We start from the raw sequence: 27,574 nt of genomic DNA on the forward strand, positions 1-27,574 counted from the left end.
GTCTGTGGCGGTAAAGTAGCAACTAGAAGAAGAAATAGTCGTAGCCGAAGAAAAAGAAGAAGAAGAAGAAGAAGAGGCGGAAGAGCAGCGGATGTTTTGAGAAGCAGTCGGCATTAATGTAATTTACGTGGTTGGGAATTACACATTTAATCCTACAAGACGTGCTTTATTCCCCTGAATTAATATACGCGAGCATTTCAGACAACAAAGAAGACAATTAGCCTGTAGTGTTGCGGTTTTGTTGTTATTTGTCATCAGCTGCCGTTAGCTTAACGGTAACGTTAACATTTAACTTTATGCATTTGGTTGTGTGTCTAACAATCAGCTCAACATTTTATATTCTGTAGTATTACCTTAGAAATTAGTTTGATATGGATTGTGCTAAAACTTTACATATAGTCATGTTTGCGTCATTACACAGTCCACCCTGTGTTAGCCCCAGTTTGTGTTAAATGTAACACACAGAGGAAACTAAAGTCCCCACAATGATGCTTCTGGATTACCGTGTGTCAACCAACCAACAATATGAACTAGTTAACAACTGCTTTGCACTATTGAATTGATCGACTTAGCTACATGTTAGGCTACATGTGAGACACAAACTGGGAGCAACCAGTTTGTGTGACACATTATGCAAATGCAGGTAGCCTTGTAGACAGGGCATTTAATCATTTGATATTAAGAGATATTTCCATTTTGTTTTCTTAGTCCCTCATTAAGATACGTTTAATTCTGTATTAGTTAGACATGGCTAGTACACTTTGCTGTTACATTTATGTCAAGAGCCAAAGAAGGTGGTGTCTAGTTGAAGATCAAAATTGAAGGATTTTGCTTAGTCACTGAAGACCATGTCTGTTCTTCAAAATCACATTCATAGGAAAATGGCAAAAAAGTCCAAAAAGAGAAAGCGCAAGAAGTCGTCATCCTCAAGTGAAGAAGATGAGAAGGTGAGTAGGCATTCACCAGTCTTTATTATTGTTGCTAGGGACCGATCGATATGGATAAAATCCTCTATTTCAATACATGTAATTTTATATAATGATATTATATTTTGGTATAATATAACATAAATGTGTCTGTTTTGTTTGTCTGGAATGTCTGTTTTGGTGTTTCATTACATTCAAGCAAAACAATATCAAATAAAAATCCAATATTGCCGTAAGACAGGCTCTCTCATTTATTTGCAGTGTTGCTGCAAAACTCTGACTGCAGACAAATTTACGTCACATGTAGGTCTGCAACTGACAATTGTTTTTCATTGTCAGTTAATCTGCCGATTATTTTTCTCAGTAAATCAACTAATAATTTTGTCTATAAAAGGGCAGTTTAAAAAAAATGTGTTTTTAAATTCCAAAAGTGACAAAAGTGACAAAGCTGAAACAATCAACTATTTGTTTCAGCTCTAGACTCACCGTATATATTGTCATATGGGCCACCACTAATTGTTTCTGTCATCAATGGTTTACTGTGTACTTACAACATGCTGCTCACAAGAGATTTAATGTTTTTAATGTTTTCAGGCATCCAAGGAACACAGTGATACCAGACATTGCAAACGTTCCAGGAGAAAGCAAGATCTAAAGAGTCAGGAAAGGTTATATACAGTATACTTGACTTTAACAACAAATTAATGTCGATATTGTTTAGTTGAACATCATTCACTTAATTCATATGTTTTTTAATTATCTCTGACTGTGATATTTCTTCTGTTCTTCTACATGTAGCTGTGCAGCAAAACAGGAAAATAGTGCTTTTCCTACCGTTAAAGATGTCTCCCAAAGCACCCGTCAGATCAAAAAGCCTGTCTATAGACTGGCAAAAACACAAGCAACAGACCAGAAACCTGTTCATAAGGAAGAAGAATGCACAAAAACAAAACTTTTCTCTGTGCCATTTCATGGGGGAAAGTGCTCTAGTAAAACAAAAAATTATATTTCAGGGAAAGATAATACTTTCAGTCGGAGTAAGATTGTGGAAAGGGGACCCTCAAAACCCTTGAACACCAACAATGCAGGTACAGTTCCTCAGAGAACAGAGGAGACGTCTAAATGCAGCTTAGATGAAAAGACTTCCCAGAGGAGCCCACCCAATTTAAAAAAGGAACTAATGAGTCCCAGTTTGGTTTCTGCTGAACAGAAAGAAAAAGCGCATAATGTACTGAAGAGGTGGTGCAGAGCTGAGGAGTCACCAAGGACTGGAAATGACAGGAACACTATCAAGACCAGGGCACCAAGCAAGACCTCCTCCGTCTCTAAGGATTCTGCACGGCAGAAGAGAAGGGAGCTGGTCAAGGAGATGTGCCAATGGCATCAAGAAAATAAGTTTAAGGCCGAAAGGAGCCTGTATAAAGAAGCAAAAACTCCCTCTACCTCTACCACAAAGCAGTCTTCTGCATCAGGCAAGCACACTACCTCCATTATTAGCTCAAATGTGGTGAAGAATGTCACTTCAATCCCAGGGAATGTCACATCAGTGTCACATAAGACAGCTAAGTCATCATCTGCTCAGCAACAAATACGCTCCCTCGCATCACCTCTGCCTCCTAATTTGAAGATACCAAAAAAGGTTCAACCAAGGCTAGTAGATAGCACTAGTGAAAATAATGATGCTATTTCTATAAACAGAAATCTCAAACGTGGGACTGAGCTTTCAGATTCTGGGGAAACGGTCCCACAAGCTCACAGCTGTTTGGATGTTACTCCTAGTTTTTTATCTCAAGGACAAGATAAGAGGTCATCTCTGTCAGGCCAACTCCCGGCCACTTTTGATACAGTCACTGAGCCATGGTATGACCAGGTAATAAAAAGCATAATTTATTTAATCTGAACAAGTTAGTGTTTGTTTTACATTTATTTCTTTTCTTTACACCTTTTTTGATGACAGAAATGCTTCTAATGAAAGCATTTTGTTAGATAGTATATTACAAATACATCAGTATTTTGTTGTTGCAATCGTTCAAAATGGCAGAGAGGGTTATTGTATTGTGTTTGTTTTAAAATGTGTTTTTTATCTGTAGATGAAAGTGGTTGAAGAGCTTCATCTTGCCCGCTCTGAGAAGAGATTGGAGGTGAATGTTATGCAGAGCTATGGGGAACTCACCTGTATGGACATAGACCCTCCAGAAGAGGGGCCTGCAGACACACGCTGTAAGTTTAATTGTTATTTCTGGGAGATGGTAAATCATGAGACACTTGTAATTTTGTACATTCATCACAAGTGTAAAATATAAACTTTTTGTTAAACCTAGTCTCAAATGACCACATAAGTTAAGTTCAAAATTGTATGCCTTGTAATGGCCTCACATTTTATGTGATTTACTATGTGATTTACCTGAAACTTAATGCATAATTTGAAAAACTTTTGCTTTTGCCTCAAAATGACACATCAAGATATTTATAAATTATGACCTGTCTAGTCACATTATAGCAGTTTAATCTGTGCTTTGGTTCCTCGTCAAAGTTAACATTTGACTCAAATGGATGCACTTCAGATATAAGAGTAAAAATAATAACTCACCTATAAAATTACTAAGATTGAAGATGCTCAAGTCAAATTTGATTCTTCACTGGTTTCTGGAAACAGGTCTCCAAATATAGATTAGGGTCTTTTCACATCCCCAAAAATGTTGTTATAATTTTAAGATTAAAGAGTAATCCCACAGAAGATGTGGAAAAGATAAGTCAAAATTATATTGAATAGCATTTTTTTTCGGAACCGTAACCATCACAGGCACTACACTTTCGCTGAAATTGTGCTGTGTTTGGTTTAAATTTATTTTATTCAGTTGTTAACTTTTGATAATCAACAACTAACAATTCACTACACATGAATTTGTCTTTTTACAGGCAAACAACCCCCTCAGCAAGACCTAATCCTTGTTTTGGACACCAACATTCTCCTCAGTCACCTGGATTATGTGAAAAAGATCAGATCTCATGGTCTTGGAGGTGTTTAAAATGATTTTAATACTTGATGTTTCTTGCAGAATGATTTATGGCTATTTCATATTTTATATAATGAAGCCTCTTGCCCTTATAAAAGGTATCCAGTTATTATTTACTCCCTAGTTTGTCCAGTTGTAAGCTAAATGCTAGACGTTTTTCCTCAGCAGTGGCTGAACTATTATTACACATCATCAAGAGATGTCCTCACCCTTTTAAACACAAAGTATGTTTGCATCTCCAGTAGAAAGAAGCAATACATTTTAGGGGTCAAAGTGCAATACATTTTTACCTGCCCTGGGCTCTCTTTGTTTAATTTTGTATTTGCTCTTATTCCTTGCCCTTACATTTTCCCTACCATTTGAATTAATTGAGTAATATTTAGCGCTCTGAAGAGAACAGGAAGAGCAACTAAAACTTCAGTCTAAAGAGCAAGTCATGTCCTGATACAATCACCATAGGACACCTGAGGAGCAGGACGAAGTATGCAGAGCGGAGAACACATTAACATGCATCTGCTCATAATGAATTTCATCACATAATCAATTAAGTTGAAAAGGACATTATCATTTGGACATTATAATCATAAAAAAAAAAAAATCACATTTCCAAATGTCTAGGATTTTATAGCCATGATGAAATGCACTTGTGTTATGAAATATGGAATCATCACTATCTGCTTTCTCCCCACTTCATGTTCTCTTAGGCCTGGGCTTCCCTGTGGTCCTGATCCCCTGGGTTGTGCTTCAGGAGCTGGATTCCCTAAAAAGGGGGAAAGGCCTGTCAGGTTCTGTGGCCCACCTGGCAACTCCTGCTATCTCGCACATTTACAACTCTTTGAAGAGCCGGGAACCTCACCTGTGGGGGCAGTCTATGCAGCAGGCCGCTGTAAGCAGCAGTGAGTGCTGATTTAAAGAAAATATGGGAATTTTCAGTGCATTGAAAGTAGTAATAATTTATTACAACCAAGGATGGAACCTAAAGGATGTTTATTGTTTCCATAACCTGTGCATGGGCCCATATCAGATTTCTAGATTTCTTGCCAGTATTTTGGCTATTATTGAGCATCTCTAATTTATAATTTCGTGTTTGAGGTATGGGAGATTACAGCCTGTCATTCCATGAATTAGTAATTGCTTGACTATTCACTGCATAAAATGTCTGCACTACTTATATAGCGCTTTTCTACCTTAAAGGACTTTGCCTCTCATTCACACACACACACACACACACACACACACACACACACTGCATGGCAGCTCCGTCGCCATCTGTGTGTGTGTGTATCCTGCCCATTAGGAGCAACTTGGGGTTCAGTACCGACTTGTGGACAATGATTGGTAGATGATCTGCTCTACCTCCTGAGCCACAGCCGCTCAACACTAATGTAAACACTAGGTGGCGCTAACACTAAACTGGTCCTCCAGAATTCCTAATCATACATTGTGTGCATCTCAAGGGCAGGTTTAAACCTTGCATAAGGTAACCCACTTCTTAGCTGCATACAATATAGATCAGACATCAATTCTTCAACAGTGGTATTAGGATCTCTTCAAAAAGACGTGTGATAAAGGCAGAATATTGTTTTCTATTTCTAAGTATTTAGGAGCATATAAGCATTCAGTGTATCTTTTGAAATAGGCCTGAAATCTCCATTTTGTATTCTGCATCTCTAAATCTTCCTCCTTATCTTTAAAAGAAAAAAGACATGCTGCACTGTGTTGTACAGTGTGGTAACGTGCTTACCATGACCTATCAGTGCCATGAATTAAACATATCTCTTTATCCATATATGGACTGGCACGTTTCTCTCTGTCACTCTTGTCTTCCTCTTCCTTCCTCTCTTTCTTTGTACCTCCTTGTCCCCAGATGGTCTAAATGCTGAGAATAATGATGACAGAGTGCTGCAGTGCTGCCTGCAATACCAGAGTCTGTACCCAGAGTGTGCTCTCATCCTGTGCACGTGAGTTCCCCCTCCCCCCAGGGTATAGTGCTGCTGCTGCAGAGTGTCTGCAAATAATGCACATGCATGTGACTGTGAGTGGGTCCAGCCAGATAGTTCCAGTTGGGATGAGAGAAAGAGAGGGCCAGACAGAGTAATTGGGCAAGAATAGATGTGCTGAGCAGGGAATTCTGAGTTTAGTTCAGGGATTGTTTGGCTTACAGAGTGGTGTGGCTATAATGGAGTGGCCATTGTATTGTTTCAATTTCTTTTTCCTTTTGACCTATCTCTTTGACTTTCACTATTTCCAGATGCTGTTATTGATCATTTTGCTAAATTAAAGGAGAAATTAGTGGGCGGACATTGGATTAGTGTTGCACAGCAACACAGTCAGATAATTCTGGATTGTCTTAGCCACCACACCTCCAGGCTGCTTGAAAATAGATGTGACTGAATTGTCTTAATGTTGTGTTTTGTGTTGTCACTGCCATATAGAATACATACAGCCTAATTTAAAAAAAAAAAAACATGGTATCCCCTCTTTCCTCTCTAGTAATGATAAGAACCTATGCAGTAAGGCCCTCCTGAGTGGGTTGAAGGCCCTCAGCAAGAATGATTTGGAGGCAGAGGTTGGGAGATCCAGACATGGCTTTCATTCTCTGCAAAACACTAAGACTGCCACGCTGCCTCACATCAGCCCTCAGATCTCATCACCAATGCTTAGCAGGAGCTACACACCAGTCCAGCCACACAGTCAAGAGAGAACAGGCCTTTCTGTAGGACTCATAGAGAAAGGTGAGCCAGGGATCAATGTGTTCTCCTTGCAAGACAGGAAATTACTTGGCATATTTCATCATGGTCTATTAGTTAACAGCAAAAACCTCTATGCTCTTGCCATGTCTGCCATTCCTTCTTCTTAGCGTCACTTCAAGTCCATCTGTATGAACAGTTTAATTCAGGTGACATTTTAACAGTTTAAACAAGCAATACACATACATGATATACTCTTGTGTAAAGGATAGCTGCTGCGCTACTCATATACAATATGTATGTATACAACTGATTACAGATGACAAGCGGCCGAGCAAAAGAGAGAATGAAGAGAAGACAAAATGGGACCTCAGCAGACTTGTTTCTGAACTAGAAGACTGCCTGCGAGAGGTTCTGTCTGATGTGTTAGAGGTGGAGATGAAGGCCGCTTATGAAGAACTCTGGCTAGAGGTAAAATTGTGTTTTGGAATTTCATAATCTCTTAGACTATATTTACTATAATTACTGTCTGGTATTGATGAAGTGATTGAAAGCGTGTATTAGGTTTAATCTATGCATGAGTTTAAGGCATCTTATAGATCAGATTTATGTGTTGGAACTTTATGGATGAAATATATTCTTGTGTGCTATACAGGAGTCTAGGAACATATAGATAGGCCAGGTTGACTGTTATTTTGGAGCTTGCGATGTTATTTATTTTACATGTTGGCTATTTACTGTGGGGTTTTTTGTTAACAGATAGTTTATCTAAAACCACCCTGGACTCTTCAAGATGTCCTGCAGTGTTTGAAAAAGCACTGGATTGCTGTCTTTGGGCACATTGTCCCACGGAGGAAGCTGCAAACTGTTTTAAATCTCATCGGCTTCTTCAACTCAGGTATGTAGATACGTAGGTGAAAGAGGGGGAAGTGCTATTATGTATTTCAGTGTGAAGGACAGTGGTGTTCTAATGAGCACATATTTTCAGTTTTTTTCCTATGAAAAGAAAACATTTTGTTTAATTATTTAATGATATTTTATCCCAGTTAAAGATTTCTATTACAATCTTTGGGTTTTTGTCAGGAATTTTGTAGCAACTATGACTGGCACCATCCTCAACGTTAACTGAATAATTAACTATATATAAAAATAATGTCTAAATGTGTAATAACAGCTAGAAAAAATGATACAAACAGATAATACATAAAAGTTAGTGGATCATCTGGTCAGGCAGATGTCTCTAAATGTAGGTTACTACAAACGGTCTTGTCTGTCTTGGCCATAGTCCAAATACCTAAGCACTCAGTGTACAGTTGTACAAAAACTTTAGAAATGTAACCAAAATAACAGAAACTAATATATAAAAGTTTAAATGTAACTCAGTGAAGAAATGAGCAATCCATTCCACATTGTTCAGGCAGCTAAATCAAGTGAGTTTAGAAATCAACTCCTCTTTATAGCTGTGTTTCTATAAGCTGTGATTTCTAATACGGTTTTACACTGTGCAGTACATCAACTCAATGTTCTCAATGTCTTAACCTCTTACATTGTTTTATTTAGCATATTCTCTGTTGCTGGGATTTGGGAAGGCTTAATAATGGCATATACTGTAGATGAAAACATTTTATGCCAGTTTCCTAGGAGCTGATTTTAATCTTCCATTGAATGTGAACAATAGATTTTGAAAAAACAACAATAATAAACTTGAAATAATACATGAAATACGAGAGCATAAAAATTCAGCCAAGCTGAGCTTCCTGAGTTGTCTAAACGCAAAGATATTCTTTGTTCCACTTTAACAGTTTTAAGACTATGAGCTGAGTATTTTTTTTTCTTGTATTCTTCTGCGGACAGCAGTGTTGAGGTACTGAGTCATCCCCCAGAAAAAACCCCTTACTCCACTGGGGTGTGACGTTGTCTGCCCTGCACTGCGCTAGAACCCTACAGAACTACATAAAGAATCAGGTCATCTGCTAAAACAGGACACTCAAATGTGTGTCAGAAAGCTGCTGAGTCGCCCACTGCAGCACTTCTGTCAATCCTGTGTGTGTGTGTGTGTGTGTGTGTGTGTGTGTGTGTGTGTGTGTGTGTGTGTGTGTGTGTGTGTGTGTGTGTCTCAGCCTCTCATTAAGTCTCTCTGTCCATCTGTGTGGGGGTGGCTGCTACAACAGTGGCACAATGCTGTTTAATCCATCCAAGAATGGTAATAGAGTTTTGCCCCTGCTCTGTGTATCCCTGGTACACTAGCATGATTTTGGATTCCTTGGTACCACGCAGCCTGGCTCTGTGCCAAAACTGTGAGAGGAGGAGGAGGAGGAGGAGGAAAGGAAGGAGGGATAGACTGTATGTGAGGCTAAGAACAAATCTAGGAGTGGAAAAGTACTGCATGCGATGTTCTGCTCTCCCTTAAGCAGGCTGTGAGTGTGTGTGTAACTATACGTGAGGACAGACCTTTTACAGCCTTCTAAAAAGTGACAAAAGCTGAATTTTAGGGCTAGAGTTACATTTGCTTAAAGGTAAGTTAGGTCAGGGCTAGCGAATGGTGTCGCTTGTCATAGGGCCCAGTAGATTTATGACGGTACAGCCTGATACCCACTGCAGGTCCAAGTGATAGGTGAAAACATCATCTAACATGAATGCTAGGCTTCCATAGGAATGCTCTTCCAACTTTTGGCACATTTTACTGCGTACTGATAACTGGCCACAGTGTCTCACCGACTGGCTGTTTTGTTTTCCATATTTGTATTCATAACAGTCCTTCTCACAAAGTTACACACACAAAGCACCCTCTCATGAAAAAGGTGTTTACTGTTCAAGAAGCACCTCTTCCCTTTTGCCTAGGTGTACCAAAAAAAACTGGCAACTGAGTGTATGTATACAACCATGTGCATCTACCTGCACACATCTGAAGACTCATTTGCATCTCTCATGTGTTTATTCAGGTAACACGGTGGACTGTAGCGCTACCTTAGCAGCCATCCAACAAGCTAAGGAGCTTGTGAAAGCGTTTGAGAGAAGTTCAAGCTGTGTTCCCAGTGCCATCTCCGTAATGGACAACATTTTCAATAAGCTACAACCACAGGTCAGCTAGGAGTAGATTTGAAGTTTAAGTGTACTTCTTGCAATTGGAGCTCAAATTTATTCCACTTCTGATCTCTTCAAAAAGTTAACTCGTTTTCTAGGACTGCACTCTCTGAATTGTGTTGCACATTATGGTGGTTTGGAAGCACAGAAATACACAAAGATATTTTTATACCCTGTTTCTGTCGTGTATATTGTGTCTATACCAAGATTACACTTGGAGGAAGTCTATTCTCTTTTAGATTTGAAAAAACTGATAATGGGTACCAAAACAATTCAGAATAATGTTTATCAGTTTGTATAATTGCAAAATATGTGTGTGTGTGGTGTGTAGGGGGAATCTCCTGCCTGTGATGTTGTCATGAATGATGACGAAGACAAACAACCCTTGTCTGCTCAGGTCTCTCATCAGGAAGTGTGGACCCTGTTTGAGAATATCTGGTCTAATGTGTGTCAAATAAGGTGGGTGTAACAGGGATTTGATTGATGAAGTGCTGGGATGATTATACTGCAGAGAACAGTTGGAGGATGATGTGTTTTTACAGATTTTTACTAAAAAATGCTTTGATTTTTTTAAAGGAGCAAAGGGCTTTGTTTTCACCTGGACTTTATGTCACCTTACCTTCTGTACAGTGAACAAGGACAGTTCAGACAATGTTTCTGCTAATAAAAAGTGGAGTGGAAATGGGGAGAACATTTGCAGGAACAAAAACAACGACTAAAGTAATTTTTTTCTGTCATGTTTCAGCTTGGAAGTGTTCAAAGCTCTGGGCTTTGACCCTCACACTATGCAGAGCGCTCTGCCAGAGGGAGGTCCTCCGCCACCACAGGATGCCTTGGTCTGTTTGCACAAACTGTCCTCCATGGTCTCACAGCTGCTCCAAGCCTTTAGCAGGTATCTCAGCCCACTCATATCACTGCTGTCAGTCTAGGCTTGTGGTGATGAACCCACAAAGAATTATCACCCTACTCTGCAGTTCCCCCCAGCTCTACAGAGCTTTGTAGTGACTTTTAGCTCATTGTTCTAGTTCTCTGGCCTGCAATTTTACTGTTTTGTGCAATTTTGTTTCACTCTCATCATTCTCATAGTGTCATTTTCGGGTGCAGAAGGCAGCTGTTTTCAGCGAAAAAGCTCTAAAAACCGACTGCACACTACCTGCCCAGCAAAGTTAGCGACTAGCTGGTGAACGTAGTGGAGCAATTAGCAGCTAAAGAACAGGACATTTCCCTCAGGAGTTGGTGGAGACCAAAAACAGAGCTAAAAGGAGAGTGAATATTTGACTTGCATTCGCCAGGTGGCCAGAAACACAACACCAAATGAGTGATAATGTTGCTGGATGTGTAAATACACATCTGTATGCTTCAAAGGTGATGATATGTCAGTGTTGTGTTCACAGTGTGTTTCTGCTGTCTCCAAGTGTCCAAAAATGATTGCAGGTTTAAAGCTTGTAAATGGCATAATCTCCTATTACTACTTTCATTTGCAGATATGCCTCATATACAAAACTTAAACTTGATTGCCAGAGTGAAAACTGTATCCAAATGCAAAATGTGTTACAGATTTCATCCTTGGTGGGCTGTGCATAGCAGTCTTAATATGTTTAAAGAGACAGGGCCCTTAAGCATGAGAATAACGTTTCTGAGCAGTCATTCATGTGGCACCTCTGAATGCTTCTCCTGCAACACCCGCCATAACTATTGTGTCAATCTCTATTCATCATCCCCACTTGTCCATGTTCACTAAACCCTCTGACTTAACCTTTTTCGTGCCTTCACAGATCTGCCTTACCTTTGTCTGTACAGCCAGTCCCTTTAAATTGTCCTTCACCTGTCCTTAACCAGCCCACTCCTTCCTGTGTCCTGGTTATGTGTGTGTTGTATGCTCTCATAGGTCTCAGGCACTTTTTGGCATGTAATGTTGGTCAGGCTGTAATCTGCTCGACCTTGTAGCTTTGCCTTGTCACCTTTCCCATGACGCAACAGACAGCTCTACACTGTAGCACTGTTGAGTTTCTCACCGTGCCTTAGAGAAGAAAAATGCTAACAGTTATCCTTGGGACGTCTTCATCTCCTGTAGGCTTTGCCAGTGTGTACTTGGGCCTGCAGTGGCATCTAAAAATATTTGTACTTGCTTACGTTTCACACAGATTTGAACACATCATCCAGCAGTCACAATGGTAATCACAAACGGGCAAGAAGCTGAGTTTTTCTTTAGTTGAGTGTAATGAAGAATTTCCTCCAAACAGAATTGATGCCATTGCAAGATGACTTATCAGTGGAGCTCTAAATGGGTTTTGTGCTATTCTTCTATCTTCTTTGATGACATCACCATGTTTCTCAAGCTGACATCAGCTTTTTGCAGTCAGGTCCTGATTCACATTGATGTCATGGCAGGTGCAAGAAAATATCTTTCAAGAAGAACTCTTTCAGCTCCATTAATATAAAATGAATACTTTAGGAAGATTGCTACATTTTAGTTTCACAATATTTATGTCCAATTTATTATTTTTCCCTCTTTGCTCTCCCTCTTACACACACGTAAAACATCCTAACATCACACCAACATAAGGTCCAGTCAAGGTCAGGACATTATCCATTCCCTGGATGGGATTCACTATGACATTTGGGTCTTTTTGCGGGCAGGGAACAATAAACCCCTGACATCCAAAGGGCAAAGTGTCTGTTGATCCCTCTGTTTCATCCAGAGGTCATTCTGAACTCCTACTCTCTAGGTCTACAAAACACTTTTCCTTTGATTGTGATATGCTCCTGAATATAACATTTAAGTTGTGTGACCATGAAATAAAAATCCAGTTGACACTTTTAATGAAGTTTCACTTAGTTAGTTTAAGCAGGACACATTCAGTACATTAACCAGCTTGTCACTCATCTCTGCAGTTCATACCTGCCACACACTGCAGTTAAATGGTTGTGCTTCCAGTTTTTTCACATTGTGATTAAGCATAATACTTGTAATGCTATGTTTCCACGCTTGCATTATTTCCTGTGTTGTGTTTCTGCTGTGCTTTGTTTTGTTATCTCTCAGTCGGTTGTGCTCCCCTCTGAATCTGTAACATGTTGCTTCATACAGGAAACATCTTATAGTGCAGAACCTGTACAACCGATTCAAAATGTTGATAAGAATTTGGACAATAATGTTTTTAACTACAAGACAAGGTTGTTTTTTTGTTTTTTATTTATCTCTGTAATGATGTGAGAAGGAAAGAAAAATTATGCTTAAGTAGTGCAGTGTTATCTCAGCACAGTGGCAATAAAACAGACAAAACAGGCCTCTCAGATCATAAGGCACTAAACACTAAATGTGTCCCAAGTGCACTTTATTACCACTTCAACCCACTAGGCCTCTATTGCTCCCCTGTTTATTGACATACAGTTTATGACTAGTATGGAGGTACTTCATTACCAGATGTTTTGTCATATCTGGAAGGTGTATGTTTTGATTTGATGGCATGGCACTTACTATGTGTGTTAGGGTCTCAGGCGATATTTATTATCATCATTTCCTGTTGACGATGTCATGTTTCAGACAGTACACCTGTAGCTGCTTCAGTAGGTCTTTGTGTGATGTTAATCAGTCTGAAGAGGAGTCACTTAAACGTCACTTAGCCGTTTATAATGATTATACTTTTTTTTGCATGTGGAGCTTTAAAGTGTGCAGACTTTATTGTGCCTACACTGATATCCTAAGCACAATCAAGATCTAAATCTGGTGAAGGTGCAGATGTTTACTCTGCACAAGTTCTACCTCTACCACAACTGCATCCTCTTTTTAAAGCAGATTTTTTTCCTCTCAAGCTTGTAATTGTGTGTGTGTGTGTGTGTGTGTGTGTGTGTGTGTGTGTGTGTCTTTGCCCAATTCTGTCAGTCTGCTTTTGAGTATTGTTGTTCAGGGTTATATATTATGTATGTGTGGATGGATTTCCCCTTTGGTGTGAAGCACATTGAGTTTCAAAATTCATATAGGTGTTGTTTAATACCTCAGAGCATAAATAATAGCTAGTCATTATGCCTACACATGCACACAATATAAACATGGCAGTTGTGTTAGATACCTTAGCAATAACTAAATGTTTTAGAATAAGCTTTTTAGTACAATGGTACATTTGTCTCTATCTGCAAGAATCTTGGTTCACTGTGTATACTTTATATTTGTGCATACTTGCACTTATCTATGCACATGCATGTGTGTATTGGGCTGCTCAAGTACAGTTGCCTAGGAGACAGCCACTCATTTTCATGTTTAAGCAGAGCTATGACTCATTACATACAGGCTATCTCTCTCTGTGTCCCTCACTGATTTTTCTCATTATTTGGACACTAGATATAGATAATTTAGGTCTCTCCTCAAATTACCATTTTCTATTCCTTATTCTTCACTCCTTTACTGTCATTACTTGCTCTCTTTTTGTCTGTTACTTAGTTTTTTTCCTAGGCCTTCAGGGTAGCCCTCTATAATGAAGTTATTGAACGTGGTGTGTGCTTGTATTTGTGTGTGTGCATTTCGGTTGGGTGCATGGTGACTGATGGATGGATAGATAGAGAAAGCTTTCAAGTACTGTGCATACATTTTGTTTGCACCTTTCATGATTGTGTTCAGACAGAAGCCTGCATATAAACTAAAATCCTCTGAGAGAATTGTGTAAATAAACCTTATGTCATGAAGGAAATGGTCGAATCTGGAGGAAGGGAATTCTTATTGCACTTAATTAAATTTACTCTTTAAATGTTCTTACCATGGGGGAAAAAAGATTATTTACTTCAGATTCACTGAATAAAAAATTCTGACAAAATGATACGTGAACTGCGGTGATGATTAAAATATCACAACTTTTCAAGCTTCATCTGGAAGAGAGATCATCTCTAAAATGTATATTTTTGTTTATTCCAGTGTCTTGTCTTCAGCCCCTGGTTTAGAGGAAGTCCAGACACTGCTCAGCATCATCCACTCTAATAAGGTTGGTGTCACTTCACAGTTATTGGTATAAAATTAGATGGGTGCCATTAATAAAAAGTCATTGGACCTTTTTCCACTGCAGTGGTCTTTGTCCTGTTTAGCTCACCTTGACCTGTTCATTTTTAGTTTAGCTCATATGCATTGTGTTTCAGATAGTTGATGTGGATTCCAGATTGACAGCCGAAGACCTTCTTGATTGTTTCTCACAACAAGACTACAGGTAGGGCAAACACATACATAATTATGATAATTGCATATATAGTGTTGATAAAGAGCACACATTTAAATGTAAATGGTTACTTCTCTCTGATAAATTGGATGGAATTCTTGACTCAAACCACACAGTCGCTACAGCTGGAATCTCACCAGTCTAATTACTACATATTACAGGAATGATGTATGTTTTAACATCCAGGATAAGCCTAGAATACGCTTTATTCACTTTCTTCTGGAGGTTAAGTGCATTAAAACTAGTAAAATAGCACCACCTTGATTTGACCACTGATTTTGATGTCTGCATTTAACGACTTTTCTAATTTTTTTTCTCAGTTTTGTTGATTGGGGTTTTGAAGAGGTCACATTGGATTTTCATATATCAATATAGTATCACTAGAACATATACATACATACATACATACATACATACATACATACATACATACATACATACATACATACATTAACAAAAAGAAATACATTATAAAAAAAGAAATAAAAATATAACAAACCAGAGAACAGTAAATAAAACAGATATGCAACAACAGCTAGGTCACCACTCAAATATAACAAATAACTAAATAAGTAAATCAAACTACAAATGCACAACACACTTCAGATATGACATGAATGCCTGTCAATCTGGGATAGTAGGGATTACCAATTCCCCAGCATAATAAGTAAAAAAAGGGACCCCATGTCTTATTAAATTTGGCAGATGAACCCTTTACAGTACACCTAATTTTTTCTAATTTAATAAAGTGAAAAATGTCCCTAATCCATGAGGAATTAGAGGGGGGAGAGTTCCATTAAACAAGTATTAAGCTTCTGGCTATGAGAGTCACAAAAGCTATGAAGTCTGCTTTATATTTTGGGAGTGACAGATTTGGGGGAAGGACTCTAAATAGGGCTGTGAAAGCAGGTGGTTCAACTCAGGTTTAGTTGAGGTGGAGGGACTATATATGGCATTAAACAGTAGTCTAAGGTTAATAAAAGAGTATCTTGCGGATAAACCCTTTTTGGTCTGGGGAGATGATGTAAGTTAGAATGGACTTCAAACGCATAGCTAAGATCTTAGATAAATAGCCCTAAACCCATAACGTTAAGTAAACACTCTCCTTAGTAGTAATAGTAGTAGTAATACCAGTAATACCCTAGTAGTAATAGTAATACCAAAAACATACCAGCTAGTGGTAGAGGTAGTGACATATATGTATATGAAACTGTATAATTATAAGCATGTAAACATGCACAGCTTAATTTCAAGCAACGTATTAAAAGAAAGCTATCTCAAAATACTATTCTAATCCAGAGTAACAGATCAATAAAGTTAACATCAGCTAAGCATGTGAACAAGCCCGTGCCCGTCCTAGCTCTTGAATGGTCTATTTGTAGGAGCTAACTTTCTGTCTCAGGGGTTCAACAGCGCATTTCAACTCCTGTTTAACATCAGCAATTTCAGAGCGGAGGTCTGACGCCAATATTACAACAAATGTCGTTTTGCAGCAAGTCCAGCATGCACTGAAGCGGCCCCTAGTCGGGACCGTCATTTGCTAACCGTGCTAGCATCTCTAGCATCCTTCAGAATCCTTTATTGCGGCCTGCGCGTGCAGAATCCGGCTTTGACTGAGCAGAAGAAATTGTCGGATTAAAAGTTCAAAAAAGTGTTGTAAATAGTATGTTGAACCTTGAATAAATTAAACAATGTCACATCCTCACGTAGCCTCGGGGGAAACACGTCTAACATGCCCTGTGCTCGACAGAACCCCGAGCAACGACTTTCGTCAGATCAGTTATTGTAATCAAACATTCTCAAGTTCTCAGTATTCTTGCACTCTTTGTTGCAGCATGCCCGGGCAGGTATGTGTGTTGTTTTTCCAGCGTCGTGGCCATTACTCTATCATAATAGCCCTCTTTATAGATATCCCCAGCAGAGCTTTAACAATAACGGTGGCCATGTCAACAATTCCAAGAGTACCTCTCATTATTAACATATTTCTTTGAAGGAATGCTGAATAGATCTTTGTATTTTTGTAATCTACAAGGCACACCACATTAACCACCAGGCTGGCATATAATGGGACTGCAATGACCACATGCAGTTTCCTGGATCACGAATCTATTGTTTTGTCATCTGTTGAAACATAATCACACACATTGTCTTATAGGGTCAAGATTTATCTGTGGCATGGATAAGAATTGTAATGCTGGTTAAGATGTCTTTTTCAAGTGTGCAGTGTGAACTGGAGATAAATGTTTAGTAACCAGCTGATTTTATTTGAACCCACGGAGATTAAACAGTATATGGACTGCTGCTACATAAAGTAAAGGAAGTGTTAATTTACCAAGCTTAGCCGGGATCACAGATTATGTGTCCCTTCGCTAGGCTATTGACGATGTCATCTATCGTAAACAGCTTATTTTAACCTGTGGCCTATATATCATTATTATTAAGTTGTATCTTTTGGAAGGAGGTGGGATTTGTATACATCTTAAGAAGAAGAAGAAGAGCTGCCTGAAGGGCTGAATTTAGGACTACAAAGTAACCTCTACCCTTTCTCTCACTCGCTCATAGAATACAGGCTTTACATTTACACCTTCTCTAAGATTATCTTGTCCTTTTGAGGACTAAATATTAACACATGCAAGTACGTAGTTATCCTACTTATCCTGCCCATTGGCTGCTTTCTTCTGCTTGTCTCGTAATATGACATGGTTTAACATAAACTGTACACTACTTTTGCTTAAACTACAACTGATGTTTTCTGGATTTGTTAACAGCTGTGTCACTGCAACTACATGTTTTTTTTTTTATTATAATGTTAGATATATTTACAGATTTACAGATATATTTAATTAAAATGCTATTAAACGGTTATAGTTAAACTGGGTAACATATGTAGTGCTGAAATTATTAGTTTATTAGATTAACAGAAAATTAATTTTAATAATCAGTTAATCGTTTATCAAGAAAAAGTATAAAACAAATGCTGATTCCAGCTTCTCAAATGTAAGGATTTGTCGTTTTTCTGTGTTTTATGTCATTGTAATTGACATAAACATGTAATATATTTTAACTCTTGGTTTGTTGTCACATAGTTGTTGTTTGTTTTTTACATTTTATAGACTTAAATAAGTGATTTATCAAAACATATTGACAGATTAATTGATAATAAAAATAATAGTAACACAAAGATTTGCTTACATCGCATTTTTGTGTGAACAGTTAAATTCAATTTTATACCCACAGTCCCCAAAATGTCAGCAACAGAATGCACGCACATACAAGGACGAACAGAATCACTAATCCCACCATTCCCAATCATCAACAAATTTCTGCTGCATTTATGACTGCAGGTTGAACCCAGCAGCTGTAATGGAAACAAGCCACAGTTCTATGAATTTAACAGACTATTTATTTTCCGGCCATTATATGTCCTCTCTTAATGCTGCTGCCTGCCTTTTGGGAGCTGAACTGATTTTATAGCTCCTTTAGTCAATTATGCTTTTATAGATCATATGAAATTAATAATTATGAATTAGTATTGTGACGGTGTAGTCCCTCATTCGTCCAGGAGTGTTCTATCGTAGAAAAGGTTTCAGTCGTAGTCATCTGGACACTGTTTTCAGAATCAAGACGTTTCGGCTCCCATCCGGAAGTCATTCTCAATTGTGAAAAAATTGGACGGGAACTGGAAATTTAAGCTAATCTGAGTTACATAAGCCCTGCCCTCAGGAGGGAATCTGCCTGAGTATCTGTTAATAGCTAGTTTCACCTGAAACTGACCTAATAGTTTCAAGATGGCCCAGTGATCAGTAATCAGGCCTATTGTTCTCTGGCTGCATCTACTTCATCACTGTTAAGTGCCTGATTAGCATGTGATAGGCGTGACCAAGGTGATAATACACTCTGATAGACTTTGGGCAGATTAAATCTCAGACCACCATTTCTGTTCAAAGAGGGTTCTCTTTCTTCACAAAAATGGCTTCCTTGACACCCGCTCAAACCAACTCTTCTCTCTACTAAGAATCTTCACCTCGCTGTCTTCAAATGTGTGGTTTGTAGCTTTTAAATGCAAATGCACGGCGCTCTGTAATCCTGAGTTAGCGTGTCGTCTGTGCTGATAAAGTCTTTTGTGAAGTGGCTGTTTGGTTTCGCCTATGTACCGTTCTTTGCAGTTTTCCTCACTGCACTGAATGGAGTAGACAACATTGCTCTGTTTTTGTGTGGGTAACTTGTCCTTAGGGTGAACAAGTTTCTGTCTTAAAGTGTTGCCTGGTTTAAAGAAGACAGGAACATCGTGCTGTCTAAAGATCCTTTGTAGTTTTTCAGACAGTCCAGATACATAAGGAATGGAGACACCGTTCCTTCTCGGTTCAGTTACACTTTTGTCCTGTTTTTGGCTCTTTTAACTTTGTTGATAGCCCAAGTAGGATAACCACAGGCTGAGAGTGCATTCTGGACACGCCTTTCCTCTTTCTTCTTACCCTCTGAGCCTGTGGGCACTTCTTTGGCTCTGTGTTGTAATGTCCGGATTACACCCAGCTTGTGCTGTAGTGGATGATGTGAGTCAAAGAGCAGGTATTGATCCGTATGTGTTGGTTTCCTGTACACTTCTATCTGGAGCTTTCCGTCCTCTCCTCTGAGAGTAGAACAATCAAGAAAGGCCAAGCGGTTCTCTTTTGCATCCTCACGCGTGAACTTGATGTTGGGGTCCACCGTATTAATATGCTCTGAGAACGCTTCCAAGTCTTGTTTCTTGATTTTCACAAAGGTGTCATCCACGTAACGGTACCAATGACTTGGTGGTGTGCCCGGAAACGAGGATAATGCCTGAATCTGTGCTGCACACGATGGGTCTGAGTGGAACATTCACTTTGTGAATTTTGGGAAGGCCATAGATGCAGGGAATGGCCTCCCCAGGGTATAGTCTGTAGTACAGAGGCCTGTCTATCACCTCCTCCTTCTCAAGCTTCTGTAGACAGTCTATAACCTTCTTCTTGTAGCCATTGGTTGGATCTCTTTTAAGTTTTTGATGTGGTTGTGTCTTCAAGAAGGTTGTTGACCTTGGTTTCATAATCGGCTGTGTTCAGAATCACAGTGCAGCGACCCTTGTCTGCACTGTGATTCTGAACACAGCCGATGTGGGGGGGGAGGCCATTCCCTGCATCTATGGCCTTCCCAAAATTCACAAAGAGAATGTTCCACTCAGACCCATCGTGTGCAGCACAGATTCCATCACATACAACATAGCCAAACATTTGACTACAATCTTGGCTCCGTTGGTGGGGAACACAGTACATCATGTGGAAAACACACAGAAATTTGTGGACAAAGTGAAACATCTCCAGTTGGACCCAGATGACATTATGGTTTCTTATGATGTAGTGTCCTTGTTCACTTGCATCCCAACCTCAGAAGCAGTGACAGCGGTGATGAGAAGACTGCAGGAGGACTCCACCTTGCAGCAAAGGACCAAGCTTACACCTGAACACATATGTAAACTATTAGACATCTGTCTCAACACAACCTACTTCCAATTCCGGGGACACTTCTACAGACAGATCCACGGCTGTGCTATGGGCTCTCCGGTCTCTCCCATTGTGGCCAACCTGTACATGGAACAGTTTGAGAAGAAGGCATTATCCTCGTTTCCGGGCACACCACCAAGTCATTGGTACCGTTACGTGGATGACACCTTTGTGAAAATCAAGAAACAAGACTTGGAAGCGTTCTCAGAGCATATTAATACGGTGGACCCCAACATCAAGTTCACGCGTGAGGATGCAAAAGAGAACCGCTTGGCCTTTCTTGATTGTTCTACTCTCAGAGGAGAGGACGGAAAGCTCCAGATAGAAGTGTACAGGAAACCAACACATACGGATCAATACCTGCTCTTTGACTCACATCATCCACTACAGCACAAGCTGGGTGTAATCCGGACATTACAACACAGAGCCAAAGAAGTGCCCACAGGCTCAGAGGGTAAGAAGAAAGAGGAAAGGCGTGTCCAGAATGCACTCTCAGCCTGTGGTTATCCTACTTGGGCTATCAACAAAGTTAAAAGAGCCAAAAAACAGGACAAAAGTGTAACTGAACCGAGAAGGAACGGTGTCTCCATTCCTTATGTATCTGGACTGTCTGAAAAACTACAAAGGATCTTTAGACAGCACGATGTTCCTGTCTTCTTTAAACCAGGCAACACTTTAAGACAGAAACTTGTTCACCCTAAGGACAAGTTACCCACACAAAAACAGAGCAATGTTGTCTACTCCATTCAGTGCAGTGAGGAAAACTGCAAAGAACGCAGTACATAGGCGAAACCAAACAGCCACTTCACAAAAGACTTTATCAGCACAGACGACACGCTAACTCAGGATTACAGAGCGCCGTGCATTTGCATTTAAAAGCTACAAACCACACATTTGAAGACAGCGAGGTGAAGATTCTTAGTAGAGAGAAGAGTTGGTTTGAACGGGTGTCAAGGAAGCCATTTTTGTGAAGAAAGAGAACCCTCTTTGAACAGAAATGGTGGTCTGAGATTTAATCTGCCCAAAGTCTATCAGAGTGTATTATCACCTTGGTCACGCCTATCACATGCTAATCAGGCACTTAACAGTGATGAAGTAGATGCAGCCAGAGAACAATAGGCCTGATTACTGATCACTGGGCCATCTTGAAACTATTAGGTCAGTTTCAGGTGAAACTAGCTATTAACAGATACTCAGGCAGATTCCCTCCTGAGGGCAGGGCTTATGTAACTCAGATTAGCTTAAATTTCCAGTTCCCGTCCAATTTTTTCACAATTGAGAATGACTTCCGGATGGGAGCCGAAACGTCTTGATTCTGAAAACAGTGTCCAGATGACTACGACTGAAACCTTTTCTACGATGAAAATTAGTATTGTGGTTGTTGTTAAATTGATAATGATTATTATGTTATCATAGCCAACAAGTATGATCATCAGATAATTAAAATTAATATTTTACAGCTCTTTAAAGAGTTACTTTCTTGCTTGGAATAATGATGTGAACCCATGATGAAACCAAAGGTTTATTTAGTATTAAAGTCAACATCTGCTGTGTCACTTCGTGCAAGAGCTTTCCGGGCACTTACCTATCACGTCATTCCAGCTTTTGTTACAACAGGTCACCACTGAAAGATATCGTTAAGCTGACTGTGTTGTGAGTGTAAATATTTTATTTGTTACATCCACCGTGAAGTGATGTAGCCCTTTACTTAGTGAGTGCATTATCCGTGGTGTTAAATATTTGATTTCTCTGCTCAGTGTGTTGGTATGATGTCATGAGTTATATAAGGCCTTAGGGAGGCCCCTTTCCAGGAGCATGTTTGGTCATTGACGGGCAGCTTTCAGGACAAGTGGGCCTCAACAGCAGATAAGCTTCCAAAGGAGATTTTAGAAATGTCAGATTAAAAGATATTGTTCCGCTATAACATTTCCAATGTGAGAGCCGTCATTTTAAAAATCCACTGGCATAGAAACACTAGTTATTCAGCCATCGGTAAAGAACAGGTAGACTTCAAAATCTCTATGACTGAACTGTCTGTCTTTAGATAGATCAGTCGACAGATAAACATCCCACTTTATGACCCAAAAATGTAATTTCGCCAATTTTCAATACTGCAATCTATCATTCCCTTTAATACAATATTTGTAAGTCTTTTACCAGCATACTTAAAGAAGGTTGTCCAAGTCTTAAAAAAACACCAGTTTTACATTTAAATCTGTGTGTTAGATATTCCATTGGTATAAGCTCAAATATCAGTTTATGCCATCCCCCAGTTGTAGGTGGTATATTATCAATCCATCTGAGCAGTATATTTTTCCGTGCAGCAAATGTAAGAATACTGAGCAGCCTTCTTTGATGAGAGCCTTTTAATATGAGGACTGGGTAAACCAAGCAGCAAAACCTGAGGTTAAGCATCAAGGTTGACGTTAAAAATCATGTTAAGTTTACCAACAATTTTATCCCAGTATTCCTCAATATGGATACATGACCAGATGCAATGCCTATAACTTCCCGCCTCCACTTGGCATTTTTTTTTGAAGTCATGTTACTGGCAAGGTTAAGTTCAGCATACCCCTGACCGAGAACTGATTTCTTGCCTCTGCTGAGGAGTAAACGTTCTATTACCCCTAGTTTTATGTAAATCATATTATCAAAGTGTGCAATAAGATTTTTTATTGCATCAAATATCAAATTAAAAACAAACTTATCAGAAAAAGATACACTTAAACATACATCAGCGTGTTAAGAACTACCTAAACTGACAGAAACCATCTTTGGGAAAAATGTATTTGACGTGTACTTTGAGTTTTTAGTTTGGCTCATGTGCCATCCGCTAACATGGAGGGGGCGGGGTTTATGACCTATACTGCAGCCAGCCACCAGGGGGCGATCAAGACGTTTTGGCTTCACTTTTGGGGAACTGACATATCGTCCATCTTTATATAGTCTATGGTTGGTCACCATGGAGATGATCCATGTATCCATAGCAGCATCTTAGGTAGGAGAGTGAATCCAATTGGAGGCTTTCTGTAACATAACATGATTGGCTTGAGGAGAACAGTAACCAGTTATGTCTTCTCAATGTATCATGTTCAACTCAGTGCAAATTGTTACCATCTCCTGGGGATATCCATTAATTACCTGCCGAACTCACATTTACAGTTATGTTCACACAGAAGCAGCACAGTTCTCCCTTTGTGTGGATCTGGGTCAGTGACTCTGTGCACCGTTCATGTGCGTCACTAACTTTGTGTAGCTACGTTCAGAGATTCTCCATGCAAGAGCTTGATGCTCTTTGACCTGACCAGTGTGTCACACTAATGAGGCCTTAGTTGTCAATGCAAACACATTTGCAGGAAGCCTTTCACACAGTCCCTCCGTACATGGAGCATGTTGGAATGCAAAACCAGATCATTTGTGACAGACCAACACATTCTGGGAGTAGCCTAAACCTGGCAAGAGTGAAAAGTCAGTAACATAACCACCATGATGGATGGATGTAGGGTGAAAACAGGAGGCGTCAACAGCCAGCAAATTCTGTTCTCTCCCCCAGCAGTTACGTAATGTTCCAATGGAAACAAGAGGAGGAAGGAGCAGAGGAGGAAACAAACAAGCAACAAGCTCCCTCAGTGTCTCTGCTGCTAAGCAGCTGTTGCCAAGACTGTAGCAGCCAATTTGTGTATGTGTTTGTGCTCATGGTGAAGACTGGTTGTGTGTTTTCTTTGTGCACGACTTATAACTGCATAGATATATGTGGTGTTGCAGACCGTGCTGGAGAAAAGTGTGCATAAATAGCTGCCATTGAGACCCAGGGCTTCTGGAAGCTGCAGCATACACAGAGGCTCTTTTGTCTGTCATGGACACTCTGTGCTGAACATGATCAGCACATAGAAAGTTCTCTCATCAAGATGTCTGTGTGGAGTCATCCCCGGTTCATTCAGATAGTATGATGTGAAGTTTTATAATTCTCCACTTGACAATTTATTGTGAAACATTTTGCTGCGAATTGATTCCTCAAGTATAAAAAAAAATCCTGAGCTTAAACCAGAGTATATAATTTAAAGAACTCATGGATACCTACTACCAGAAGATTTTTTCAGATACATTCAACTGAGACATCACTTTGATAAACATATTAAAACTACTGGAGAGAAGGGAAAAGACCTGATTAGAGTATTCTTTGATGCATATAAGGGTAATGTTAACAGAAAACTGATTTCCAGGTTATATTTATGTTTACAGTTAGATAGGGACTTTCAACAATGTATGTAAAAAAGAGGTGGGAAAAAGAAGCTAATATAAAAATGAGCGAAGATGACTGGTCAAATATATGCAGGACATTATCTACCACCTCTAGCTCAGGTTTGTGGAGGGAATTCACCTGGAAAAACATTTTAAGGTTCTTTATAACCCCTAATATAAAAATGGCACAGAGTAACAATCCTGAACATGGTCAGTGTTGGAGAATGTGTGGAAATATGTCTGCTGGTCATTTCCATATCTTTTGGGAATGTCCTATTATTTCTTCGTATTGGATAGAGGTGGTGAAGGCAATTAGGTCAATATTTGGCTCAGAGCTCGAGTTTAATTTCAGTGTTATATATTTAGGAAATCTACCAACAGGGCTGAGAAAGTCAGATAGATATTTGTTACAAATACTTTTAGCAGGTAGCAAGAAAGCAATAACCAGGAAATGGCTATGTAAAGACTCCCCGACAATTGCTGAATGGATAGAAATAATGAAGAAAAAATTTACGTTATGGAACGTTTAACTCTCTCTTTGAGACATGCCCAAAAGAAATGTGAAGCATATTGGGAAAAATGGATATCTTATCTGAACACAAATTGAGATGTATATGTCTTTATTTATGTATTTTTATTCATTTCTTTCCCTTTTCCTTTCCTCTTCTTATCTGTTTTATATGATGTTGAGCACTTATGTTAACCTATGATGATTTTGCCTGATGTCCCTTGGTCTGTCTGTCTGGTTTTATTTTTATTTTTTTCCTGTCAAAAAGAAAAAAATAAAGTTTAGCCAGCAGGTTTTGGCCTTTGTCAAAACCTCATATAGGACAGCAGAAATCACTTAATCAAAAAACAAAAACATGCACAATATGAAACCATATCTCCATCGGAGAATTTGTGATAAATACAACATTTCTGTGGCAAAGCTTAGTCCACCTGAAAGACTGTATAAAAGGAGTGTTGACTCCTGTGAAATGCAGAGAAAAGTAAGTTATTTATTAAGAGTTTAACATTTAAGAACTCAGCTAATCTGCTTTATCAGGATTGTGTGGGTAACAAACCACCCCACAACTGTCACGAGATTTAGATTCAAATATTGCTTAATTCAGATTGGTGCATGAAAGCACGTGACATCACCTTTTTCCACCCGAGCCCCACCAACTTTAAATCTGTAGCAAGAACACAGCAACAGACCCAGATACATGCATTTCTCATGTGAAATAACCAAAACTGTTCCAACTTTGGCAGAAATGTTTGTGTTCATGTAGGACCTCGTCACCTATAGTAACATGATGATTGAGAAACTAGGTTTTTGTCTGTGTTTGTATCTAATTTATCTCTTTACTCGTGTTCGCAGGGAGAAGCTGAGAGCTGGAGGGAACCAGTTAATGGAGCTAAAAGAGGCCCTGGATTGTTGTGTTGGGACCACGGGTCAACACATCACCTTTACCACGTAGCCCTGAGTGGACCGGAATCAGGTCAAACAGATGCACTGAATAAACTGATATCCTTTACTTGAAGTAAAAACTGTAAGTTAAAGGGATGTCTGCTCATACTGTGTCTCTAGTGACTGGACCTGATTACCTTTTTTAATTTCCATTTATAGAAATGTTTTCGTGATTGGCACATTGTTGTTCTGTTTTCCTGAATGAATGGGTGTCTGTGGATGTTCTCCATCATTCTAAAATGTAATACATTTGTTAAACAGGGCTTGTATTTTCTGTATCTGGCTGTTTTCCAGTATGTAGAATTCATCTGCATCAGGTACTGCTTTCAGTGTTCTCCAATATTCCTTCAGCTATTTTACACCTGGTTCTCACAACTTCTGCCAAATCACAGATGAGCAGGGATTTCTTTTATTTCACTCTTCACAGGGCTTTTTAAATTTCAGTTCAGTGAGTCTATAAACATTTACGCACATAAAATATTTCACTATTTTGTTAAAAGTGATAAGTTAAATCACAGTGCTGGTTTTCTTCATTATTGTTTAAAATTGTATATCTGCTTTTGAAACTGTTTGTTACAGTGTGGAAACACAATTTGGGATATTTATTTAGTGATATTTTTGGACCTTATGAATGTGTAATGTGCAACCCCGGGCCCACTGTGACAACTGAGAGACCGCTTTTTTTTAATGAGTATAGTTAACTATATTTTAAAGTCTGTTTTTCAAGTCTATTTTTCAACCCAGACCCTATTAAACAGTTGTTTCCCATTATTTATGATTGTTCAACTTAACCGAAAGCTTCAGTTTAGAAAAGCTTCCTGCAGTTTCTCACTGGGCTTAAAGGAATAGTACGACATTTTGGTAAATACGCTTATTCACTTTCTTGCTGAGAGTTAGATGAGAAGAACGATACCACTCTCATATCCGTTCATTAATATGAAGCTAGAGCTAGGTGATGATTAGCTTAGCTTAGCATAAAGACTGGAAGTAGGGGGAAACAGCTAGCCTGGCTCTGTCCAAAGGTAACAAAATCTGTCTTCATATTTAGCTTACAGACAAGATAAAAAAAATTCTGATACATATTGTTTTAAAAAAATAGAACTCCACTGTGTACTTCCTGTTGTACCAAATAAAATAGTCACAAACCATGCTTCAGCCTTTCCACAACTAACTGCAAATGTAGCTAAGAGAATAAAACAAAGCGTTAAAACCTGATAGAGTATGGTTTGACACCCGCCTTTTTTATCAGAAGAACATGCGGACCTGCCTGACTATCCTTTGAGCTTCTTGTTTTCAAAATCCTGATTTTTGAAAGCCAACAGATTGTCCAGTTGGACTGTCCAAGTGTCCCAGTGAGAAGCTGCGACGGAATGGGTATTTTTTTGAAAAGCAAAGCTATTGGTGAGGTTGTGTCATGCACAACGATAAATGATAAGGAACAACAT

At 39.1% G+C, this 27,574-nt stretch overlaps 1 protein-coding gene across 5 annotated transcripts; it reads left to right on the forward strand.

Moving 5' to 3' along the window:
- The first annotated feature begins 49 nt into the window (after positions 1 to 49).
- Positions 50 to 27,344, forward strand: swt1 (SWT1 RNA endoribonuclease homolog). Of its 5 annotated transcripts, none has more exons than XM_044198898.1 (18): positions 50 to 118; positions 878 to 947; positions 1,521 to 1,594; positions 1,725 to 2,796; positions 3,017 to 3,146; positions 3,846 to 3,947; positions 4,648 to 4,839; positions 5,811 to 5,904; positions 6,437 to 6,678; positions 6,804 to 6,842; positions 6,953 to 7,104; positions 7,393 to 7,531; positions 9,576 to 9,715; positions 10,049 to 10,176; positions 10,463 to 10,609; positions 14,624 to 14,690; positions 14,842 to 14,909; positions 26,040 to 27,344. In XM_044198898.1, coding segments are annotated over exons 1-18 (2,958 nt in total). In that variant the 5' UTR covers positions 50 to 116; the 3' UTR covers positions 26,140 to 27,344. The 5 variants fall into 5 exon arrangements, with proteins under 5 accessions (XP_044054833.1, XP_044054836.1, XP_044054835.1 ...); XM_044198900.1 differs by having other exon boundaries at positions 54 to 106; XM_044198899.1 differs by having other exon boundaries at positions 81 to 275.
- The last annotated feature ends 230 nt before the right edge of the window (positions 27,345 to 27,574 follow it).

The sequence above is a fragment of the Siniperca chuatsi genome, linkage group LG6, assembly GCF_020085105.1.
Source record: "Siniperca chuatsi isolate FFG_IHB_CAS linkage group LG6, ASM2008510v1, whole genome shotgun sequence".
Classification (NCBI taxonomy): domain Eukaryota; kingdom Metazoa; phylum Chordata; class Actinopteri; order Centrarchiformes; family Sinipercidae; genus Siniperca; species Siniperca chuatsi.